The following is a 26572-nucleotide window of genomic DNA, read 5'->3' as shown; positions in this document are numbered from 1 at the left end:
TTGGGGTTAAGTGACTTGTCCAAGGTCGCACACAGTAAGTGTGTCAAGCGTCTGAGGCCAGATTTGAGCTCAGGTCCTCCTGACTCCAGGCCAACGCTCTACTCACTGTGCCATGACTACAGCAATTTAAGAAAGAATTGATTAATTATTGAGTAAATAGAAACACAACGACCACCACAACTTAAGCAGGGAAAAACAACACATCAAGAAAAAACATAAAATGAATGCTGTGTAACTATGAACAGCTGGCCCTAAAAAGTATGGAATACTGTGAACACTGTAAGACATGGCTGATAGTTAATGGTGCTGAACAACTTTTTAATCTTTGTTACAAGGAGCGACTCATTGGTGAAGGAGGGGAAAGAGGAAGGAATATATTTGGAAATGAACGTGATATAAAATATGAAGCTATTAATAAAAATAAGATTAAAATTGTTAATTGAAAAAAATAGGCTTCGAAGATATTCACCAGGAAAATAAACAAACTCCCAATTCATAATGAAAAAGCAGTTTACTTTTTTCAAAGTTATCATTCCAAATATCTGAGTTTGACAGACAAAGGTCAGTACAGTTTCTGAGATAGGGATACAAAAGAAACCATTTTTACAAATATTGGGATGGGTCTTTTGAAGAAAAACCCTGGGCATATATACATGTTACAGGGCAAATCCCAGCATCCAAAGTGCAAAGAAAAAAATGACCAGTGCTTACTCTGTCACATAAAGCTGTGATAATACTCACTTTAAATTCTACTCTCTTGACTATTATGTAGGACACCCCAAAAAAAGTTTATCAACCTCCAGAGGTCCCAAAATTCATTTTTAAAAACAGACTGGCTTTGACCCCAACTAATGGAAACTTCCAGTCATGTACACGACACAAATATAAGCTTTAGTATTGTATTTTACAAGGTTGTGCCCACTTAATATCATCAAGAGCTAATCAATTCATGTTAAGCCAAGCATACCATATATTTCTAACTGGCACAGCAAACTATTATGTTCAGAATGGAGTCAGGTATAGCGGTAAAGGAAATTTTAATGTTTGCTGAAGCTGACATGCTGTAAGTCCTTTCTCCCTCCTCTCCCCACCCCCCTGCTTTCATTTTACTCTAAGACAAACCAATCTTGCCAAAGAGATTGTATTCTTGCCACTACCACAAGGAAATACCTCTTAAAAAATCTTTGGGACAGTTGGGTCATTTCATGGGCAGCATTTAAACTTCAAGCCAAAAGAAACTTTAAAAAGAAAAAAAACAACCTAGTATTTTCTAAAGAATCCATCCAACTCCCACTCCTGCACAGATCTCTCACTTAAAAGTTAACAAAAACTACCAATATTAGGTGTTACTACTTCAATTGAAGATATCTATGTGTGTATGTATATATAATGTTTTAATAAAAATTCCATGCACAATTAAATTTAATAAAAAGCCTAGAGAATGATAAAGTAGTAGCGAGTACAGGAAGTCACAAAACAAAGTCTACAGTTTGTGGGCTTTCTTGCAGAGTTCAAATGCCAGGGAAGAGACAAAGCCAGAGTGATTTCAGTTGAGCATTGGAGAGGCAAAAAAGTTGCCTTGACGTCCTAGGGTGGTAGCAGACTTGCTTTTGCTTCCAAACCTAAAATAAAATGAAATTGCATGAGAGAATACACAGAGATAGGTAAAAGGACCTTAATTATAAGTACTCACTTCTTGTTTTTCATTGATGTTTTAAAAAAACCCTGAAAACATCAATAATGCCATACCGCAATGAGCTCCATTCACCCCCACCACAGCCCTGCCATAGAATCTTCCCTCACAACAAAAGAAAACAATTAAAAGCAAAAAGACCTAATGGCCCTCAAAAGACCTATAAACCGAGTCTAACAGTTTGTGCAACATTCTATACCTATATACCATACCCCACTTGCTTCTTTGGGCATCTTCTCCTCCCTCCCCCCATTCCACTGCTTCTTAGTGCTGTTTTCTTTTACAGAATTAGTCACTGTGTATTCTGTTGGGTCCAAACAAATACTCCTGTAGTTCTCTCAAATTCTTCCTGTTTCTTATGATGCCTTGCACATAGTAAGTGCTTAATAAATGCCTTTTCATTCATGCAAATATGATATAACATTTTACCATGTTCATATATCACAATTTGCTCAGCCATTACTCAGTTACCAGGTACTTACTTTGTTTCCAGTTTTACTACCACAAAACATGCTACTACAGAACCAGAACAATTACAAGATGACTACAACACAAATAAAGCACTAAGAAACATCAAAATTCAAATTACACTCAAATGAACCTGTGATTGCACCAATTCAAATTCAAATGTTTCAGATTCCAAGTCCAATGTTCTATTGTGTTTCTCTGGAAGGTGCTGCAGCATTCTGGGGCATGACAAAACCAAACAGAAGCAGGTAGAGGGACTCACCATCTTTAGAGAGCCCCTCTATAATTTGGACTCTCCACCAAACCTCTCCTCCATGACACTATAGGCAAAGACCTACAGCAAGCACACATCTCTCTGGTTTTATGCCTTGTCTGATATTAATAATCAAAGGACCAAACAAGTTTCTGGAAGATCTTTCAAGAAATCTTATAACTACGATCTGTGCATGGGCAACACCAAATTTTAAGAGAACCTTTAAGGCACTGTTGTTTTTTCTCCTATCAAATAAAAAACTTTTTTTTTTAAATACAGTGGGATCCTTGGTGGTCGCTACATCTTTTAATCAACTGCATGATGGTAAGTATGTGGTCTTTTCACTTGTGAAAGACTTTTTTTGGGGGGGCAAAGGCTGAGTATACTTTTTAAATCAAGATCATCAAAAATATCCTAAATTCATGTATATTATTCTAATAATTGTATATAAAGACGGACATATAAATGAGTAGTTGCTGGTGCCAGAGAACTGGTATGGATTTTTAGATGGACTGCTATACATGTTTTGCTTTACTATTTTTCTATCATTAGTGATTTGGAACATTTTTCCACGTGGTTATAGTTTCCATTTCTGATTTTGAAAATTGCTTCCCCCAAAACTCAACTCAAACACTACCTCCTGCATAAGGCCTTTCCTTATCTCCTCAGGTATTAGTGCTTCCTCCCCCAAATTACCTTGTTTATACTATAGAGGGTGTTCAAAAAATCTTAGTGTGGTTTTAAGCTTAAACAGCTACAACTGCATTAAGATTTTTGAAACTACCTGTATATCAAGGTAGAAACTTGACAGAATGAATCTAAGTTCCTTGAGGGTGCGTGCTTAATTCTTGTCTGTATGCTAAGAGGTCTAAGACTGTGCAGGTGTTAAGTAAATACTCATTGGCTGACTGGTTCATCAAGCCACTTTGGAAAACAACTTGGAACTGTGCCAAGAAAATGACTAAAAGGTCTATATTCTTTGACCCAGAGATTCTACAGCTAGGCATATACCCCAAACAGGTCAAAGGTTAAGATCTCATATATTCCAAAATATTCATAGCAGCATTTCTTGTGGCAGCAAAGAATTGCAAAGAACAGATGCCCATCAATTAAAGAATGGCTAAACAAACTGTATGTGAATATGATGGAATACTACCATATTATAAGAAATGATGAATATGAAGAACTCAAGGAAATATGAAAGACAGACAAAAGGATGGCTGGTGAAGTAAGCTGATCCAGGAAAACAATATACACAATGTTTATAACAATGTAAATATAAAGCATAATAATTATCCCTACCCCCCCCCCAAAAAAAACCCCTGAAAGTCGAGCAATTATAATGACCAGCTTGATACTGGAGCAGAGTTCAAAAAATGCACTTCTCGCTTCATTGCAAAAGTGGGAAACCATGTTTTACATACTGCTCATACGGTCTCTCAGACATGGTCAATGTGGTAGTTGGTGTTGTTTGGCTTTTCCCCCCCCTTCTTTTAAAATCTCTGTTACAAAGAATAGCTGGCTAGTGTAGGAAAGATAAAGGGATACATTTAGGAATAAATGTGTCAGCACAACAAAAGGCATCAACAAGAATTTTACAAATAAAAACCGTTTAAGTCCATTGACCATTTATCTAACGGAGAAATTTTTCTAAATTTTGAGAGGCAGCCTCAAGGTCAGACGGAGCTAAGTTCAAGGACTGCCTATGACATATACTGCTATGTATAATGCTGGCTGAGTCACTTAATTTCTCAATGTTCTAGGCAACTAAGACCAAGAGTAGGTGACAACCTGCACTTTGGTAAAGGGAGTTTCCTCACCTGGGAGTTCTCTATGTTTATCTCGCACATCAGACTTACTACATGTTAGAAGCAAAGTTTTTTTTCTTTTATTTCACATCTTTATGCTGATTTTGTTTGTGCAAAGTCTTGAATTTTATATAATCAAAATTGCCTTTTGTCATCATCTAGATATGTCTGAAAAGTTATCTTCCTTCTGGTTTTTATTTCTATTCTTACTTCAAAAATCTTGTTTTAATTAGGAATTAGTCAACAGAAGAAAAGCCATTTAAACAACCCTGAGAAGTCAAAGCCTACTTACTTAGGAGTACTTTTACTAATAGTAGAGCGAACTCTCTGGGATAGTGAGCTAGATGAAGGAGTCTTGAGTTGGTGCTCAGGAGTAGTCAGAGGCCCCAACAGGCTCACTGCAACAACAAAAAAATTGACATGTGAAAAGAGGCATTCTAGAGAAGAGTTAAAATTCATCTATGTTCATTTTCAGTTTAAAATATCTCATGGGGGATACTATCTAAAGAGCTAAACTCAAAAGCCCAGTCACTTCCTAGACAACACTTCCACACTACAATCTTAGAAAATGTATATAAATCCTATACATAAATATATATAGGCTTCTGATAACATAATGAATGGCTCACCATCACTAGTAACCTTAAAATACCATAGATGTATATCAGAATTATCTATCTTTCCCATGTTTATTTAAAGGATCTATTGCCCCCTAAAATGTACTGGCAGTTAAAAAACAGCTTTAGGGAAAATGGGGGAAAGTATACTACCCAAAGCTAATGATGGGCCTTAGTCCAGTAAGATATACTTCTTCAAGAATAACCCTTTCATTCAACAAAGATCCCCCCAGAGCCTTACCTTTAACATCAGACATCTGTGGTGTAGAACAGCCCTTAGAGTTTTCAGTGCCATGCACTGGGTCAATATTCTCCTGCTCTACCATCATGAACCGGCTCCAGTATTCCACTGGCAGAGATAGCAAGCGCTCTATCACCTAAAAACCCAACAACAACATTATCACACCCAGAGTTCATCTATCATCTCCTAAACACTTCAAGTGACTTTTTAAAGTCATATATGGCACAGTATTATTATCTGTGATGAGGAATCACAGCACTCTGTTGGAGTCAAGACATTTGAACATATGATTGTGAATATTCTTATAATTTGTGGCATATCCTTTGAGAACTACTATCTTAAAGGCAAAAGCTGCCCATAGCTGGTTTGTTATATGATACAGATTTTTATGAACATCATGTCTCCGACTACCTTGGGCTGACGTTTGGTATCCTGTAGTATTGTCATAGGGTCAGGATTGGGTACCGCATGAGCGACTATTGTAGGACCAAAGACTTTGGCCAGATTAGCAACATTCATTTTAGTGCTGGAACTCTCAGCAACTCTAGACAAAAGAGAATGTTAAGTCAGAAAGTATGCTATTTCTCTCATAGGAACATCAAAATACAGATCCCAACTGAAAGTAAACCATAACTCTCCACATCAGCCAAGTCCAGATCTTTCCCATTGGTAAATTCTGTAACCTTCAAAAACAGATGTTACCAAAGACACATTTGAACTGACCTCTGCAAGTGTATCATGAGGAAAGCTAATGTGTCCCTGTTGGCCTGGGGGAGTTCACCAATAGCCTGGTACATGGCAGCTCTGCTGTTGTCCTCATCTGTGATTTCTATAAATGAAAAGAAAGCACTCAGAAACCTAGAGGCTCCTTTCCCCAGACAGCAGGCATCTGGGTTATTGACTACAAAGACTCATCTATACAGTACAGTTTTGATTAGGTTCATGGCTACATCAGCCTCAAGTTCCATTAACAAACAGGATACTGACCAACAGCTCAATATTAGAAGTCAGAACTTCAAAAAAAAAAAATCAGCTCTTCTGTTGTTAAAGTACTTAGCTCATGTTCTAAAACCACACATGTGATGTCAATTACATAGAAGGTACTCAAAAAAACTTTTAAGAATTAACACTTGCAGATTCTTGTTTTCTATTGGTATTAAAGTTGACACATTAAACATCTTAGAAGAGAAACCATCACAAGGAACATATTTTTCTGAGATCCGTCCTTACCTGCTGCTTCTATAAAGGTCTTATTTAACCGAAAGGTAAGAAGTGGTTCCCTGAGGTTCCGAAGAAAGTCTTTAAGGAGGCCACATATAGCATGGATGTCATCTACTTTGCTGAGAAGGGGAACAGTTTTTGATCGAAGGAACTTCTCTTTCAACTCTTTTACTGTCCGGTCACAACCTGAGATCCTATAGAGACCTGCCTATAATCAGAAGACCCTTGATTCAAAAAAGTTCTATTTGCAGAATACAATCACAATCCCAACGATCTTTAAATCTTACCTCATTCAACCCTCGTTGTTCAATCTCATTTACACAATGGACAATAATGGAGGGGATCATTGGTGAAGTCAGGGACACAAAGTCTGCCAGAGTGCCCTTAAAAAAAAAAACCACCAGGAAACTTACAATTATGCTTCACAACATTCAGACCAGCAGGTGTAGCCTGAAAACTTTGCATACTAAGTCATCTCTAGAAGACACTGACTTAGGCTGGATTATTGCGTTATATCCCCAAAGTATGTATTACCAGGTAAGTATACATGTGACTATGTACATGCATGTACACTGATGCATTTGCATGCTGTGCGTTGCATGTATGTGTGTAAGTGCGTGTGTGTATGTGCGTATGTGTGTATGTATGTATGTATGTGTGTATGTCTCCCAAAGAGACCTACCCCATATCCTTCCAGTGCCATTTACTGGCCAAGAACAGGTAAATGTTTTGTTAACAGTCAAGAGAAAAACAGTGCTGAAAAGCGTCAATGCAAAGGAAGAAAGAGTATTCTAGCAAAGAAGGTACAATTCAACCAAGCATTCCTGACTAGGGAGTTTCTATATAACAATTAAAACTAATTAAGTTAATACAATTGCAAAGAACTAATCAACACCAAGGAGCTAAGAAATCTAGTGAGTCTAAACGAGAAGCTCTGACAGATGCACATTTGCTAAGCATCTCAAGAGAAACCCATAGAATCAACAGTTTCAACCCCCAACATGAGCCTTTTTTTTAAATTTTAAAGAATGACAGTCTTCAAGAGTTAAAAGGGACCTCTGAGGTCATCTAGTCAAATCTTTACCTATATAGAATATTCTTTATAATATCCCCATCAAGTAGTCTTCCAGTCTTCACTTGAAGACCTATAATGAGGGGTAACCTACTACTTTCTGTGATAATCCATTTTGCTTCTAGATAGCTCTAATTATCAGGAAATCATTCTTTATATCCAACCTGCTCTACTCCCAGAGTTTCTGAGTAAAGAAACCCTACAAAATGCAAAGGGGTCTCAAAACCAAGAGACACAGCTTCTGAAAGGCTCCCTTCTTCCCTAATTTTTTAAATACTAAAGACCAGACAGGATTTTGCTAGAAGTCTTAGGGTCCTAATTCATGTATTCAGAAGACAAATCATATAATTTTATACATAATCGTCTAATTCTGTATGATTCTGTGAAGTCTGCCATTAACACCTTCAAAGAGTATGCAGGGTCTATAGTCAGTGAAAGTTCCCAAAGCAAGTTGTACCTCTCCAATTCTGACAGGTGTGCCTATCAATGTTGGAATGCAAGGAAGAGGACAGTGATCCCGGCACTCTGGATGAGCCACCACTCGACAGTCTCGGCACTTTAGGGACGATTTTCCAAACTTTATCCTCTTTCCACAAGGAACACATGACTCTGGTTTAATAACCTAGGGAGAGAGCAGGCATAGCAGGAAGATAATGAAAACTGGAAAACAAAAAACAAAAAAAAAAAAACAGGGAGGGCAATACACAAAGTAAGGAAAGGAAGAGATTCAGAAAAACCTGGGAAGACTTGCATGAACTGATCAAGAGTAAAGTGAGAACAGCCAGAAGAATAATTTAAATAACAATGACACCATTGTTAAAAAGCAAACCAACTATATATAAAAGACTCAATAACTAAGATCGACACAATGACCAATTTCTCCACTTCAAATCGGAGGTGGAATACCACAAAAGCAGAATGAGACATACATTTTCAAACATGACCAACATGTTCATTTCTTTTGTTTGACTATACTCGTTACAAGAGATGACAGAAAAAATGCGGTGCAGACTCCAAGAAAGAACATCAATGAAATATTTTAAAGAGCAAAAAATCCTGGGCTCCCATCCAAGCTACTCCACTTACTAAGTAAGCCACGTGATACTGGGACTTAATCTCTCTGGCCCTCATTGTATAAAATGGGTTAGCTGTGGTGAAGATTAAATAAGGAGATATATGAAAACACCACACAAATATAAAGTAAAAATCATGTAAGTACACAATTGTTCTTGTAAAATGTCTTAGACATACCGTCTTAGAAACGAATTCATGCAAACGCATGCCTCCGTTATTTTGTGGAGTACTGGAACTGTCAGTCTCTGGCATGGACTCCACTGGCATGCCAGCCAGTGCAGAGTCGCTGTTCCAAGGCTGTAAAGTGCCTAAAATACACCAAAATAAGCAACTCAGATTCATGATTTTTAGTCCATTATTCACATGGACCTAAGAAGCATGAAAACTAAGCAAAGTTTTAATTTAATGTAGTAATCTAATTTGCAAACTACAACTAATAAAAGGTCCCACTTCAAGGTAAGAACTGATGTAAGTCAAAGATATGAAGCCAATAATAAATGTCACAGCTAGCGAGCTAAAGCTGAATAATCAGTATTATGCTTTATCAATTTAAAAGTTTTTTATTTTTCTTCATGAATCAGCAAGAAACTTCAACACATCCTGGAGAGTTTATTCTAAGAACATGACTCTCCCAAATTTTATCATTTTTCTTACAAAGGCACTGAGCGCTGCAAACCAAAATCACCTGTTTTCCTTTGGCTCCTTGTCCAACAGGGCACAGTTTCAATAGTGGATATTGCTTCAATAGGGCCACCATCATTGGGAACAGTGACCGTAGTTTTTGCAACTATGGACTCATTCCCCTGAAAGAAAGGGAGCAATGAGAGAGGGCAAATATGCTGCAAGAGACAAACAGCAGAGAGAATGAAATTTCTCCCAGATATACCTTCTGGCTCATGACAAACCCTTAGTTCTTATCAGGGTTTAGGGTACCAGTTTACAATCTCATACTTTAAAATGGAAAGTTTGGTCATAGTAGCACACACCCAAGCTACTTAGAATCAAATATAAGGCTAAAACTGCCCAAATCAATTTTAAAACGTGGAGTAGTCTCTTTCATCATGGAAGTGACAGGTTATGTTGTATAGAAAAATTTTGCTTCATCGACTAGATCTCAAAGGATAACACTGCATTACTGACCCTAGGAACCTCAGCTATGCTGCTCTCACCTGGTCTACTGTAGAAGCAATGGAACGAGTTTTCTTCGTTGCTCCTGGTGGACCTTCCATAAACCGCCGGCTGTTAGAACGCTAGAGATGGGACAAAGAGTGACAATGTTAGGGTGGAGCAGTAGACTTTGGAAGCATAAGAGATAAGTGGCTAAACTGGCCAACCTTTATGCAAGTAACTAGGGACTAAAAGCTGAGAGTGAGGAGAAAAGTGGGAGACAAAGGGGGAGGAAGCAAAATATACCCTTCACATCTTACATATTCATTTCTGTGTGAAACTTAAAGATATATCATATAAAATGGCCTTAAGGTCCTGAAATGTGAGAATAAGCTTTGAGAATTTAAATGACAACCCTAGTAAAAAGATCTGTAATCCTATCTAAGGACACACATACTTTGGAACAACATCAATTGCCCCAAAAGGAACACACACACTCTCACTCTCTCTCTCTCTTTCCTTGAAGCTTCTCCCGGGGCAGCAAAATGTCTCATATAAAAGTTAACACGACAACTGAAGGCAGACATAAATTACATTCTATTTTCTTCTAAGAATGGAGGCTGATAAAATCCAAGTCAGGAAATGGGGCAGCAACCTGGTCACCCACTGACAAAACAAGCCACAATATACTGATGTTGTATTTCATACTCCTCTTAGCCCCTTAAGACAACTACAGGACCAGTGCGTTAGACATCTGGCATTGTAGTTGAATTTCATGTAGCAAACTCTTTTACTTCCTTTGGTTAGCAAAGAACCCTACATACCCTCTTTTCTCTCTTCTTCAGCCTTAAGGTCTTCACCACAGAAGAATCCCAGTCCTGTTGGAAATAACATTATCTTATTAATTTCTTTGTTTGGTTAGACCTGCACTGAACCACATCCAAGTTTCCAGGAAACTTTTTTGTTTTTGCTTACAAATTCAATAGGGAACAAACTCCAAATTTAACTCTATAGCTGAAACACACTACATCTTTTGTTTTGTTACTTGTTTTGTTGTTGAGCCGTGTCTGACTCTGTAACCCCCACACGGAGCATACTGTCCATGTTGGGGTCGTTTGCCATTTCCTTTTTGACATCTACTAAAAAATCAGATTTGAACTCAGGTCTTCCTAACTCTGGGCCAAACACTCTATTCACTAAGCCACCTAGTTGCCTCTATAGCACCTTTATACTATTTCTTAATAACTAAAGCTATGTTTGAGTATATATACATGAATTATATATGTAATAATGGTTTCAAACACAGACCAAAAAGGCTACCAAATCAACCTTCCTTTTACTTTTGAGTTTTGGTCTTTAATTCTAATTAATAATTCTTTTTGCCAAGAGTCTAAGAATCTATGGAAGCTTGTACACTTCATTAATCTAACCATGAGAGAGACCATTCCCATCCTTAAAAGGCATTTTTTTTTGATCATTTTGCCAATGCTGCTACTTAAGAACTGTCTAGTCTAAGTTACAGGTTACTGAATTAGGTCTCTTCTTTACACCTAATAATGGTAATTATTAAAGGATGATTTGTATTCAGAATCCAAACCTTTCATTCTTAACAAAAATTTCCACTCAGCAGTTACCTTGTTTTCATATCTATATTAATTTGGGGCCTTATAAAGACAAGTAATTTGTTTTAAGCTACCCTATTACTACTACTAAGATCATTCCTAAGAATAAAATTTTTCAGTCACAGGAAATTTATACAACAGATAATCATGTGGTCTAATAAAATTAAAATTCTACAGCTCATAGTCAGGAAAATTTGGCCACTGGTTGCTTGATTCAGTTTAAGTTACTGTTAATATTGATTACAATAAATCGTAGGTCAGCCTATAGCTTTACAGTTTGTAATACCTGAAATTTTGACACTCTAGGTTTAGTTAATTTTTCTCATTTCAGGAAGGTGATATCCAATTTTTGTACCTGAAAATGCTAACTTTTCCTCAGTGAAGTATACTGTATTTGAAGTAGCTCTCCCAATTAATATCACATTTGGAAGTATTTTAGCATTTTGGTACCTTAGAAAAACTGACTGAAGAAACCTCTCAATATTACTCAATTTATCTTGATAACCTTCTTGATAACCAATGGAATTGTCAGTCTTCTTTTGATCATAAAACATTTTCCACAAATGCATCATATGGTAGTTGCCAATCCTCATCACATTTTAGAACTATTTTCAGTATATTACTAGTTTCCTTCTAATTGGGATGTATATAAGCCACTTTCTCCTCAAAGTCTACACTTGAAAAATAAGGCATCCAAAACTATTCATCCAAAAACACATCTGGGACAGACAGCAAGAAGACCCCTCACCAGGGGCATCCTCTCTCTATCCGCAACCCAACACATGCAAACTGCTTAACTGCTTACTTGGCTTGGATTAGATGATTCACCAATTTTATTCCTTCTGCTAAGGTGGACTACCAGGTCTTACCACTGGATCTACAGACCTCTCCCTTTCTCTCCCCACATTCCTGGCAGTCTTCGGACCTACAGATATAATCTAAGGACCCCTGGGGCCCTGCCATCTGCCCCAAATGGAGATTCCTCCATTCACCCCAAAGCTGATCTTTCTTTTATTGTCTCCCCCAGTTAAGAGGATAATCTCCATGAGAATACGGACTACCTAACCTTTTCTATTTACATATTAAGTGCTTAGCATAGGGCTTGGGACTTAGTAAAAGCTTAATAAACATTCATTCATTCAACAAGGAAGCAGACCATGTTTGGAAAATTTGGGGTTTTGTTTCTTTTTAAATTTGCTAGTTGAGGCCTTGGTCAGTCAGGACATTATCAATTTCAACGCTGAATTCTGAATTGTGCACTTTTTTTTTTCCAGAAAGAAAGCCTCTTAACGTAAATAGGTGTTTATGAGAGTGAAAGTGGGAGGCAATAGGAAGACATGTTTTTAATTGCTCTGTCAGAACTGATAGTACACTAACCAATGAAACACCAAGAGAGCAAAGAAAGGGTGTGTGTGTGTGACAGAGAGAGAGAGAGAGAGAGAGAGAGAGAGAGAGAGAGAATGAATAAGGGGAGAAGAGAAATAGACTATCCAGAAGCTTTATCAAAGCTTCATTACCAGGGATTCATCAGTCTTGTCAAAGCTGATATCTGATAAAATGGAGCCCGACTCATCAATGGTTGACAGTCTAAAAGAGTGAAACAACAGGGTATTAGTCACAGAAGGCAGTAGAAGGTAAATTCTAACACTCAGTGAGTTGCACTGGTCAGGTCACACCATACACAGAGCAGTCTGTTTCATATGGGAACAGCTACAAGGGCAAACCCTGGCTGTGATTTTTTCTTCAAAGGGCTTACAAAGCTAGCTCCGAGTTGCAGACGAGAGTAAGATGCTCCACCTCCCAATCTGGGTTTCTATACCACAGGCAACTCAAAATCTGTGGCAAGTGGAAGGATGAAATTTAATTTGATCTAAAATGAAGCTGCGTTCACATAACACAGATTTACCCTAGCACTAGTTTTCTAAGAAATTAAGCTCATATGTATTTTTAATAATAACCATTGCTCTGCAAGACAACTGGGCCCTGAAGTACCTAAAGCTCTGACCTTTGCCCATTAATTTTTCTGGGATGTTAAATTAAAGCCTGGTTGAGACTATTTAAATAGTGAATAAGCTGAACTAGAATTGCCTGGCCTTGGCTCAGAGACGGCTTTCTAAACCAGAAGAGCTACAATGACTCTTTGGAGAATAAACACAAAGGATTCCTGAACTGCCACTTCCACTATAGGCTTCCTAACAATGCTCAGAATTACTTATTGATGTGCAATTTAGTCCCAACATCAAAATTTTACCAGTGACAAGACAAAGTCATACAAAGAGATATAAGGTTGGCCCCCAAGCCTTCTCTTCCCCCACCTTCCTCTCCTTGGACAGCTTTCCTGCTTTATGCAGCACAGTCCAGAAGCAGGATATTCACAAGTTCAGAGAATAAGAACTTCGGACAGCTGTGCTGCTCCTGATCAAACAACAACAGATGCTGTTCCCCCACCTTTTGTTCCCAGCATTGCTGCTGGACTGTTGGCCCCTGTTGAGGAAAGCCAGAGCTGATTTTTGTTCCTCGCTTAGTTGAATACTGCCAGATGCATCACACATGAGCAGCTCCCGAATCAGCTGAATCTGTCGTTCCTACAACCACAGCAGAGTAAAACATCGTAACTAGCCAGGGGAGAAAGCTTCACCTCAGATTTATGGGACAGGCAGAGCAGAAGACATTAAAATACAGCATTATGCAAATAGGCCTTCGGGAAGGCTACTACACCAACAGCATATTAATTCACATCAAGCCTAGATTGTCTCCAGTTCCTGAGTGGTAAAACAAACTCCATTTAGAATAGTAGGGTTTCTGCTGCAAGATTTCTGGATTACGCTGCTAATCTAAAAGAAGCATAATTTAAAACAAGGGCCCCAAAATAGATTTGTCATAGCAAACATTTTAGCAGCATCTCATAGGAAAATTATTGGCTTTTTCGACAGGTCAAAGCAGCCATCTATCCACCTTTCTAAATGGTGGATACGAAGCTGTAACATAGTGGAACCACACAATCTGAATTTACCCAGGCAACTTACCAAGATGGATTAGTGCCTCCCACCAGAGACCTGACACTGCACCATTGTGCCAGGACCCATCCTGATACATTAAAAATGCTAGGGCCCTGTCAGTCACACTGTTCAACTGGCTAAATACTCCTAACCCTCTGTTCTGGAGCAGAGAATAGTGACGCTTATAGTACACTCTCCTCTACTGCAGTGACCAAGTAACTACAGAGATAGATATAACCCTAGGAGGCATTTACAACATTTGGAGCATATAAGGGAGAGCCAACACCCCATGCCAGAGTATATAAATTGGAAACGTCGTTTACAGAAAGCTTGGAGACCTCCTATGCAAAAGGTGACATTTGCAGCCCACCACAAAATGCACCGGAAAGAATCCTGTCTTGGTTGCTATTAAGAGTTATAGCTCAAGGAACAATACACACCAGCTTTTCACATTCAGCTTCTGCTCGTTGTCTCCGTTTGATCTCCACATCTACCTGATTTCGTGCATGTTTCAGTTTCACATCTAGAGCACTACGTTCTGTCTCTGCTTTCATCAAAAGATCCTTGTATTGTCCTAATTCGTGCTCTGTCCTTTGCCATTTCTTGCGAAAATGTTCAAAATTCTTTGCCAACTGAATAAATTCTGAGGAAAGGAGAAAACATCAATAATTCAGAGAGAATAAACTCTAATAAACAAGTCCAGTGGTTAGATTTATTCTAAATGAATCATTAAAAGACCAGCTGAACCATGAGCAAATCCAGCTGAAAACAACCTGGTTCCAGCTACAGATTTTGGATTGATGCTCTCTGCTCCATACTCTCCCATATTTGAGGGCCTTACATATTTCATAGGGAGAGGTTCCTGTTTTGATAGGCCACTTACTTTCGCTGTGGCCAGTGGCATCTGTTATAGAATAAGCTACTCATTAGTCACCTGGGTCCAGATGTGACACTAAAGCTCCTGAACAGAATGCAATCAAAAGGAAACACCTTTGGGGCATCTGTCATATACCAGGCCAGTTACAGCTACAAAACAAAAACAGACTTTTACAGTCATGTATTGCTATACCAGGGAGACACTAAACAGCAAATTCAAATCTAACTGCTGTAACATGCTCTGGTAAATATAGATTAATATTGTATACGTCCGGACTTGCAATCCCACTTAGCTAGATAATTATACAAATATTGATTCTAAAGTAAAGAGCCAATTTGCTTTAGCTGTTTAACACTGCCCTGAAGGGCATGTAAATGTTCAACTGCAAAGTTACAGAAGAAGATTCTACCTGTTTTTGTCAAATCATGGATGGAAGGACTTGGAGTCCACCTGAAAGCAAGAAGGGGCTGCCTCAATTTAAGAGATAGGAAGAACCTGTGTGGCCAAAAAACTAATACATTACTTCCTGGTTACTTTACAGCTAAGAATTATTCAGATATACTTCACCTCAAATATTTGCCTTACAGTTAGCCTCAAACCTACCTTTAGACACTACTCCTTGATGAAAACTCAAACATGCAATTCTGGCCTGGTCAACTCGCCAATGGGGAGTTTTATGGCAGAAATTAAGCCAAACTCACTGACTAAATCAGCATGTTCACAGAAACACTTTAAACTGAACTGAACTTAGAAGCATGGAGCTCTATGTAGTAGGAAAAACGTGAAGACAGTGGTTACTCATTAACTGGGCAATGGCTGAGCAAACTGTGGTACATAAATACAATGGACTGTCACAGCATAACAAATGGCAAAAAAATTAAGAAACCAAAGAAGCTTGGGAAGACTTGTATGAGCTAATGAGATCATGGTAAACAAAATAACCACAATAAAATGAAGGAAAACAACGGTAAAGGGCATCAGAATTCTAATCAATGTATTAACCAATCTTCAGAGGACAGAAGGCAAAACATATTTCCCCCCTCTTAGCAAAGAGATGGTAGACTATAGGTGTAGAATGAAACCTATTATTATCAGGCATGGTCAATGTGTTTGGCCTAGGTTAATTATATATTTCACTATTATAAAGATTTTAGGAGAACAGTATTGAGTAAATACCTAGGAAGTGACAGAAATGGGAAAACAGGATTAATAAAACATTTTTTTAAACTTTAGAAGCATAAGGAAATGTTAATAGCCACTTTCTTTAAGTATATTCACTTGAAAATATTTCACAAAATGTCAAACTTAAAAAAATGGCAAACTAGGTCACAAATTTTCCAGAACCCAAAACTTCAAACTGCAAGGAATTATCAAGCCAGCATGGCATAGTGGATGTAGAGCTGACCTTAAAGTCAGAAAGGTTGGTCAGTGAGTCAATAAGCATTTGTTAAGCATTTACTGGCTGCTGGGTGGCACAGTGGATAGAGCACTGGACCTGGAGTCAGGAAGACTTGAGCTCAAATCTGGTCTCAGACACTTACTAGCTGTGTGACCCTGGGCAGGTTACTTAACCCTGTTTGCCTCAGTTTCTCATCTGTAAAACGTGCTGGAGAAGGAAACAGCAAACAGTTCCAATATCTCTGCCAAGAAAACCCCAAACGGAGGCACAAGGAGTCAGGAACGACAGAAACAAACAGCAGCGACAACAACCACAGCAAGTATTTACTATGTGCCAAACACCGTGTAAAATAAGTACCGGGGGTGAAAAATCAAAAAGTCTTTGTCCTCGAGGAGCTTACATTCAAATAGAGAAGACAAGATGTAACCAACTAGTTACACACAAAATATATAAATAACACCAAAGAAGCAGGGAAAGAGTTCAAGTCCTACCTCTGACACATGGCTGAATGACCCTGACACCAAATCCATTTTATCTCAGCACGTTAGGCAATTCTCTAAGACTAAGAACATGTCAACCTGCGTGCATAAATGGAGAATCCTCACCCCAGAACTCCCTCTACCAATCAAATCCTAGGTTCAGTCCCTAACTCTGTCCAAGCAATAAAGGCAGCAATTAATGGGGGAGTGTTATTCTCACTTAGAGAGCAAATTCCAGACATCTGATTGGAATTAAATACTAATGCAGATAATTTTTCATGTTCTAGTAAGTTTGGTTTTTTTATTTCAAGAGTTGGTAACTTAGATACGGGTAATGCCACCCGCTACTGCAGATTAAAACATCTCAGGTGGCTATTCCCCTGCCTTTACTCCGTTTCTGGATGTGTCCAGAGGGTGAAGATCACAGTTCGCCCACAGCACAGCTTGCATGAACTAAACTGGTGAAAGGGAAAGGATTTCTTTTCCCTCGCTCCCTTTCCCTCTTTTATTTCCTTGTTCCAAGGTTTCTGTTTCTGTTCTGTGTCACTTATACTTTTCAGTTTTACATGCCAGAGATGATCCACACTGGACTGAGAGACCATGGTGACCTTGGAGCCAGAATAAAACTAAGCTCCTTCTCCAGAGATTGAGGTGGTATAAGGGGAGGAGTAGGTGAATGGATTATGCATCCTACATGTTGGGAGAATAAGAATGTATATTTGTGATTGCAGCTTCTAAAATAAATATTCCTTTATAAAAGTTTTTTTTTCTTAAAAAGCATCATGGTACCCTAAAATTTCACTCTGCTACAGCAAACCTGATGAGGAATATTACCTATGGTAGTCCTGACAAATACATATGGTGCCATCACTAGGCCTGTATTCTATTGCTTTTTCAATTTAGGAGGCACTGTCAGAAATGGAGCTCTACTGGCATAGCATTCAAGAACCCAGAATATTGTCCATGCCACAACGAAGTACAAGGAGAGCATTTTAGTGGAAGAGATTTTTGTTTGCTTTAAAGGAAAAATTTTGAAAACTGATAACCAGGCTCTTGCCACCATCTATTAAAAAGATTATTTGAATAATAAATTGTTTAATTTTAGTATTCTAGGGGCAGGCAGGTGGTGTTAAATTACACCTATGATTTCCTTAGTATAGGGAACTCTCAGTGAAGGCTGGTATATGTTGAGCAAAGGAATTCTTTGCTCAACTGGGAGTCCACAAATTCCCAAAGAGTCAGTGGATAGCTTTCAGGGAGTCCTGTAAACTTGGATGAGGGGGAAAAAATATTTTCACTAAACTATAAATGAAATTCAGCATTTCTTTCAATTATGAATTTTAAAAAAGTCAGAAGAGTCCATAGGTTTCACCAGACTGCCATTGGTCCACGAAAGTTTGAGATAACTCAGAGTTATTTGGGGGCAATGACAAGGGTAAGTAACTTGCCTAGTTACACAGCTGTCAGAGGTAGAACTTGAACTTCCTAACTCCAGAGCCAGTTCTTTATCAATTATACTATAGCTGCTTGTCTTGAATACTGTTATAAATGTTCTATTTTAGGGAAAAAATTACACCAAAACACTTGAATTAAAAAACAATAACATTTTCAGTTAAGATAACGAGATGAAAAGTCAGAGAGAAACCCATCTCTTCTATATAAATTCTATCAAATATCTGCAAAGGGACAGAGAAAGATGAATGAAAAAGGAATGGGGCGGGCGGTGGCAGAAATTCCTCCATCCAGTCCAAAATGTCACAAAAAGATATCTGAAGTAGATGCAAATAAAGGGTGTCTCACCAGGGAAGCCAGGAAGAGCACAGGTAAACAAGTTCTCACAGGCAGTGACAAGAGCACAGTTAGGGAAGCTATCTACAAAAGAAACCTGAAGCCAGCCTGTGCTCTGAGCTGGAGTAAGGCAAACCAATGCCAGCTCCAAGGAACTGATAGAGCTTGATGCCAGTTCTTGGCCCTGGCCTGTCAGAACAAAAACCAGGAATAGAATGCTGCACAAGGAGAAATGGTCGGCTTGCACCCCTCAGTGAACTTGGAGACAGAGCAGGAGACAGAGCCAATTCAGAACCTGTGCCCTAGCAGTGGGAGAACTGCGCAAGGAAGCCTGAGACCAGTGAAAATTCCAAACATCCAAAAAGAAGGGCTGTTATGGCTACAGCAGAGAACAGAGCCAACAAATAACTAAGGCTCATGCAAAAAGAAAAATAAAGAGTAGTCAAGGACAAAATCTGTGGGACTGGGACAGAAATTAGCAACTGAGGCAGAGTGTGGAGTCTAATTCCAGAAAACTCGTCCAGGGTACCTAGGGCACAGGACCAAACAAGGCCTACTTGAGCCCATTTCAAAGAGGTCTAGAGGGGCCTGACTGGCTTGAACACAAAACTGCAAATCAAGAGAAAAAAACTGAAAAGAGAAGAAGTCAACCACAATTTTAAAATGCCAAGGGTTGAGAGCAGATTAAGAGGAAATCCAGAAGAAAGCAAACACACAATTAAATTCAATAAACATTTGTTAAGCTCCTACTAAGTGCTAGGTAAAGGGCTAAACCCCGGGGATACGAAAAAGGACAAAAGACAGTCCTTGACCTTACAATCCAAAGAGACAGACAATATGCAATGAGCTGAAAAGAAAATCTGACTTTCAAATACAAGAATCAAGAGAAGCATGAAAAGGTAAAGAAAGAGAAATCATAAGGCACTTACTAAAATTGAACTGTTTTGTTTACATTCCTACATGGAAAGATGATGTGTGTGACCTTTCTCAGTATTAGGGCAGTTGAAGGGAATATACATATATCTATATAGACAGAGGGCAGAGGGTGAGTTGAATATGAAGGGATGATATCTAAAAAATAAAAAAATTAAGGGGTGAGAGGAATAGAGAGGGAGAAAGGGAGAGACAATGGGGTAAATTATCTCACATAAAAGTGGCAAGAAAAAGCAGTTCTGTTGGAAGGGAAGAGGGGGCAGGTGAGGGGGAATAAATCTTGCTCTCATCGGATTTGACTTGAGGAGGGAATAACATACACACTCAACTGGGTATCTTACCCCACAGGAAAGTAGGAGGAAGGGGATAGGAGAGGGGGGATGACAGAAGGGAGGGCAGATTGGGGAAGGAGGTGATCAAAAGCAAACACTTTTGAAAAGGGACAGGGTCAAGGGAGAAAATAGAATTAAGGTGGACAGGATAGGATGGAGGGAAATATAGTTAGTCTTTCACGACATGATTATTGTGGAAGTGTTTTGCATAATGATACATCCTATGTTGAATTGCTTGCCTTCTTAGGGAGGGGAGAGAATTTGGAACTGTTTTAAAAGCAGATGCTCAAAAAAAAAAGTTGTTTTTGCATGCAACTGGGAAATAAGATATACAGGGAATGGGGCATAGAAATCTATCTTGCCCTACAAGACCGGGGAAGGGGATGGGCTTGGGGAGTGGGGTGACAGAAGAGAGGACTGACTGGGGAATGGGGCAATCAGAATATATGTCATCTTGGAGTGGGGGGAGGGTAGAAATGGGGAGAAAATTTCTAACTCAAAATCTTGTGGAAATCAATGTTGAAAACGTACGAAAGCTGGTGTCTGCGGCAGGGTGGGAACCATGATCTCCCTGAATTCAAGTCTCTAGCCACTACATAATGTTTCAAGACAGAATTTATATGCTTTACAAAAATTCCATTTTACAGCCAATTTTGTTTTATGTAATACAACCAATGCCTCTGAAGACAAAAAAACTACTTTGCATTTATTTCCAAAGTGTTTTTAAAACTAGAACCTTAGAAAAGTAAATAATAGGCCTTTTTGTATTGATTTTACAGACTGGAAAATTGAGAAACAGAAAAGATAGAAAATACACAAGTTAGTATCAACCAAAACTTACCATACAGGCCATTCTTCACTTTTATTTCTCCCCTCATCTGCTATATCTAGTAACCAAATCCTATTTTTAAAATAAAATATTGATTTCTTTTGTTTTTATATTGTCTAAATTTCTCCCTATGTCCCTTCCCCTCCCACGAAGCCATCCCATTCAAAAAAAAGAGTATTTTTAAAAAGAAAAAGGAGGCAGAAAAATCAGTAAAAACAATAAAATACATCCAAAAAAAATCTGAAAACATATACAATGTATTACACTTGTAGACCTCTCACTTCCAGAAAAAGAAAAGCAGAAGTGTCTTTTTCTTTTTTTATCTCTTCTTTGAGGCCATGGTTGTTCTTTGCAATTCTACAACATGTACTTTCAATTGTTTTGTGGTGGTGGTTCTTTGCATTTGTTGCAGTCATTTTGCATATTGTTTTTCTTTGCTATGCTTACTTCATTCTGAATCAGTTCACATAAATATTGCCACTCATCTCCATATTCATCATATTTGCTGTTTCTTATAGGAAAACTCCATTACATTCTCCAATCAATGGGCATCTACTTTATTTCCAGTCTTTGCTACCACAAAAATGCTGCTAAATATTTTGGTGTAGTGTGTTTCTCTTTATTATATGATCTCCTCACTAAGTCCCTATACCAAAGGTATATACCTCTGAAATCTCTCACTTACATTCATTCCTTTCCATTTCTACCACCACATCATCTTGGTTCATTTAGGGCCTCTTGACCTCTTGTTTAGAAGCAATAACTCTCAAGTGGCCTACCTGATTTTCTCCCTCCTTCAATCTATCCAAAACACCATTGGCAGAACTATAGATAGGATCATGTTAGGTCTCCTGCTCAAAAGTCTTCAAATACTTCCTTAACAATCCCTAACTATTGTGAGAGAAGTGACACAAGAGAGTACAGTGCAAGGACCCAGCAGCCTAGAGGTGATAACCGCAAGGCCCACTCCCACAGGAAGTAGCAGAAAGGTATAACATTTGGGTTTGGACACCTGCAAATGTGGATAAAGTGGGTTGGAATAAATGAGAGCTAGAATGACACAATATGCCTCATACCATAGTCAGGTCAAAAAGGACATGCAACTGGAGTATTAAAGGTCACACCTTAAAAAAGTCAACTAGATCAAATCGAATACTTCTAACTGCTATGGCCAGAGAAGAATTTTTTTTAAAAAAAACAAAAGATAAAATAGATCATTTGAACTATACAAAAGTAAAAAGCTTTGGCTTAACCAAATCAACCAGAATAATGGAATCAACTGGAAGAAAAAAATAAATCTTTGCATCAAATATCGATGACATGGGTTTGATATCCAAGATACATAGGTAATTCAAACAAATATATAAGATCGAGAGCCATTTCCTAACATAAAAGTGATTAAAGGAACAGTTCTTATAAGAAGAACTGGAAACATTTAGCAGCTGTATGAAAGACTGCCCCACATCACTAATAAGAGAAAAATGTAAATCCCATTAAGACAACTTGCAGTAGTGGATGTCAGGCATGACCTCTGACACATTGGTTGTGGAAATCTGAACATGTCATATAATCTCTCAGGGCTTTTTTTTAAGTATATGATGAAGCTTGTATGGCTTTACCATAATACTAAAATTACTATTATTTTTACAAATTTTAGAAGTAGAAAGATAAAGTCTACTTCTGTGTCCTGCATCTGTGATCCCACTTGTACTGATTCTCTTGCCATTGCAGAACAACTCCTTCTTGGCTTCCCGTTTGTACACTTCTCCTGGTTCGTTATCTTGAGGGTAACCATGTAGCCTCCAGGCTTTTCCTCTATCTTTGCTTCTTTCTTATCACACATGTTCTTACTGACTTTTATGCCATTTTTCAGATATTTCATTAGAAATGTACTATAGCATGCTTATATTCATCTTGTGTCTTTCCATTAAAATCTGGGTAATCTGTGACTTCGGTTCTTCTGAGATCTTGGCATTACATGATTCATAATCAGCAGGAAAACACAAGTTGAAGAGAAGGTGTCAATCTGCACTGATATAAGGAGTTTTCTCACCTGGGATTCCCTCGCATTAATGAAATTAAAGGTCTAGACCACTGCATATACCTATGAAGTGTCACTTCATACCCAGCAAAGATGATGAAAGATGGGAACAGTCAACGCTGGAAGGGCTGTTAGAAAGACAGGCACACCAATACATCACTGGTGGAGTTGTGAAGGAGCCTACCATTCTGGAATGCAATTTGAAATCATGCTAAGACAATCACTAAAATATCCTTTTAACCCAGAGATCATATTGCTAACTAAGTATATATCCCAAGGAGGTCAAATATAAAAAGGCCTCACATAGAGCTAAATATTTACAGTAGCACATTTCGTAGTTAAAAAATGGAAACAAAGTAGATGCTTACTGATAGGGAATAGTTTAACAAATTATGTAACATGATGGACTATTACTGTGTTATAAGGGACAATGAATATGAAAAAATCAGGGAAGCATGTAAAAAGTAATGTAAATTGATAAAAAGCAAGGTAAGCAGCAGTACCAGAAAAATATACAAAATAACTACAATTTAAATGGAAACAACAATAAAACCCTAAATATACATTTATAATGACCAAGCTTGATTCTGATGAAGAAATGAAAAAATGCACCTCTACCCCCTTTTCTTTGCAGAAGGTTTGGAGAGGGAAGACTATAGGTACAAACACTGCATAAATGTCAGATTTTGTTGCTTAACTGTTTCTCCTCCTTTTTTATTCTTTGTAATAAGGGATGGCTTGCTGGGTAGGAAAAGGAAGAGGTCTATTAGGAAATAAAGACAATGTTTTGAAAAAATTGAAAATTTCAATTGAAAAATTCTACCCTTTTCTTGGTTGAACTAAGGGAAAAAAAGAGATTTATCTGTGCTTAGACCAGAAAACATGGATTCAGAGATACCTCCAGGCCAGGTATGGTTGTTTTCAAAAGCCTGGAAAAGAAGTTAGAGATGGAACATTTAAAAGTGGAAGCTGAGTACACTGCCTTTACACTTGCATGTTGTATTAAACAAAACTGTGGGGTACTTGTGTATGTGCCTTTAAAGTACCACTTACAAAACTGGGTACTGTTAGAATAATAGGGGAATGGGGAGGTAAGATAGGGAATAGTAAAACAGAAAAGATACTAAAAGTATATGGTTTATTTAGGGTGACTTCCTTATATTATATTAATGCTACTAGGTCTTTATTGCTTTCTTACTAATCTATGTTCTCTCACCTTTTCTCTTAGCACCTCATCTTCTCGTGTCTCCCTAATGACATCCCTAGTCCCTCTATCCAACTTGAAACAAAGGAAATAAGCATCCTTTCTCTCAAGGGCAGAGAAATCCTATCACATTATCTTTTGGAGTAGAAGTATCGCATGGATGAAACATTAGAGACACACTACTCTAAACTCTAAGCAGCTAGCACCCTTCCTAGAAATTCTATAGGTCTTCTGCAGTCCTAATCGTGAATACAGAACTAGCAACTTAAATCAAAGTCCTTGGCAGAACTGAACTACCATAAGAAAACCCATTTGAAAGCAAGGGCTACGAAGAATGTGAAGCTCAGAATAAGCACATTCATGTTAAGCTTTAAACATGCAGCAAAGGAAAAAAAATCTAGTTCTTTTAGGCTACTCTATTAAAAACTGTTCTAAGACTGGAACACACTTTAGCTCTGTCAAAAAACCAATTCTAAAAATCTGTTTTCCTCTTTACACAGACCAGCTCAGAATGACTTACGGAGTTCATTTCCTTCATTGAGAATCTCCGTCTGGCGTACAATCTGCTCAAACAGATTCCGCAGATTCAGCATCATAGTCTCCATCTTTCTGCCAAGAAACAAAAAATATGTTAGAGGTCTTGCCTCATTCTCAGACATGAGATTCAGTAGTACCCCTGGACAGCCTCAAGTGACTCAAACATCTAGATGTACCTTGTGAAACCAATACCACAAAATCCAAGGAACACAACTGGCACATTATGTGATCCTTAATACATAAGAACAAAACTAGAGGTACTGACAGCAAAGAAGGCAAATGTGTCAAAAATCAGAAACTCAACTCTCCCTATATAAACTACAAAGATCTAAAAAAGATACTAGGTTGAATGACGATCCGTAATTTCCAAAAAGAAACAATGAAAAGCACCTTCTTCCAGCCTAAGACTGCAAAAAAGTGTCAACCACAAATCTACTTTCAAGTATTCAGAGAGGGATCCTGCCAGACAAGCACAATAGGTCTTCCCTCTAACCAAAAAAACTCTAAGAATGACTGCTGAGCTAAGGGGCTAAGCAAGGAGAGAAGCCCAGAAGCTAGTAGCCCTCTGATCAGAGGATATACGAAAGGAGGTCCTGAAACTGTGGTGTTCTAACCCAGGAAATGGGAGGACGGCTAAAAGATGCCAGCACCAAAAACCTGGAAACTGAGGTTAAAACCGAAAAGGGCCTGACCATCCCATTTGAGAGAAGGGTAGGGGTGAGGAGCCTGGGAAAACCCGGCCCCAGAAAAAAGCCCTAAATCAGGAACTGAGGTTAGAGAAATGGGTTAAACAGGAGATACCAAACACACTGAATAAATACTACAGGTCAAAAGTAAGTCAGCATTTAAGGGCTCATTAAATGAAAGGCACTGTATTAAGTAAGAAGGCACTCTTGCAGATAGTGGACTTTGAGCTGGGTCTTCAAGAAAGTCAGGGAACTGAGAGGCAGAGGTGAGGGAGCAGAATATTCTAGGTATGGGGGGGTGAGGATTACTCAGAATAAAAGCGCTCTTCTTCACCCCATATATATAATACATTCAGTATTACCAATTCAGTATTACCTTTATAACTTCTCCCTATTACTTCCCCTTCCCTCTATTCACACAGCCACCACCCTATTATAGACCCTCATCATCTCTTACCTAGGTTACTGCAATAGTCTTTCAACTGTTCTCCACCATGTTTCTTGCCCACTTTACTCTGGCACTCAAATGCCAAAGCAATTTTCCTAAAGAGTAGGTAGGTCTGCTGTTACCCCACCCCCTACTCAAAAACCTCCAGAATCAAATATAAAGCATTTAAAGCTCTTCATAAATTGGCCCCTTCCTACCCTTCCAGTCTTAATACTCTATTCCCACCACTCACACTACAATCAAGCCACACTGGCCTACTAGTTGTTGTTCCTTGAATGTAACACTCAAATCTCCTAACTTCCCACCTTTGCACTGTCTGAACTCCTTGTATGGAACCCTCTCCCTGGCTTCCTATAAGGCTCAGCTCATAGCACAAATATTGCAGGAGGGCCCCTTGCTTGTCTGCTAGTACCTTCCCTTCTGAGATTATCTTCCATCTATTCTGTATATATTTTATATGCAGTCATTTTCATTTTTTGTCTCCCCTATTTGAATGTGAGGTCCTTGAACTCAGCAACTATTCCAGTCTTTGTCTCCCCAGCACGTAGCATAGTGTCTAGCATTTGCAAGCACTTAATAAATGTTTATTGTCTGAATGAGACATTTACCACAAAGGGGTCAACAAAAGAGGGAAAGGACCCATGGATGTGTAAAAATATTCAAAGCAGCACTTTCTGTTGAAGCAAAGAACTGAAAACTAATCAGGTGCCCATTATTTGTTTAATGGCTGAACATCATTCTTAAATCCTTACTACTACCCTCACCCCCACATCCAATCAGTTGCCAAGTCCTATCATTTCTACCTTCATAACATCTCTCATAAATGTCCCCTTCTCTTCTCTGA

The 26572-nt window shown here is 38.4% G+C and overlaps 1 protein-coding gene across 2 annotated transcripts; it reads right to left on the bottom strand.

The window, feature by feature from the left end:
• Positions 1-492: 492 nt before the first annotated feature.
• On the bottom strand, positions 493-24663 carry RACGAP1 (Rac GTPase activating protein 1). 2 transcript variants are annotated; one of them, XM_036761961.1, is made up of 16 exons: positions 24578-24663; positions 14616-14818; positions 13625-13761; positions 12694-12763; positions 10379-10432; positions 9617-9697; positions 9133-9250; positions 8625-8755; positions 7831-7995; positions 6589-6684; positions 6311-6509; positions 5804-5909; positions 5492-5624; positions 5081-5216; positions 4515-4620; positions 493-1622 (listed from the first exon to the last, which is right to left on the bottom strand). In XM_036761961.1, the coding sequence occupies exons 1-16, from the start codon at positions 24660-24662 to the stop codon at positions 1547-1549; spliced, it is 1896 nt and encodes a 631-aa protein (XP_036617856.1). In that variant the 5' UTR covers position 24663; the 3' UTR covers positions 493-1546. The 2 variants fall into 2 exon arrangements, with proteins under 2 accessions (XP_036617856.1, XP_036617857.1); XM_036761962.1 differs by lacking the exon at positions 24578-24663 and adding an exon at positions 15656-15709.
• Between the last annotated feature and the right edge of the window lie 1909 nt (positions 24664-26572).

This window comes from Trichosurus vulpecula, chromosome 5 (assembly GCF_011100635.1).
Source record: "Trichosurus vulpecula isolate mTriVul1 chromosome 5, mTriVul1.pri, whole genome shotgun sequence".
Lineage (NCBI taxonomy): Eukaryota > Metazoa > Chordata > Mammalia > Diprotodontia > Phalangeridae > Trichosurus > Trichosurus vulpecula.
This window is presented reverse-complemented; position numbering and strand designations above follow the sequence as displayed.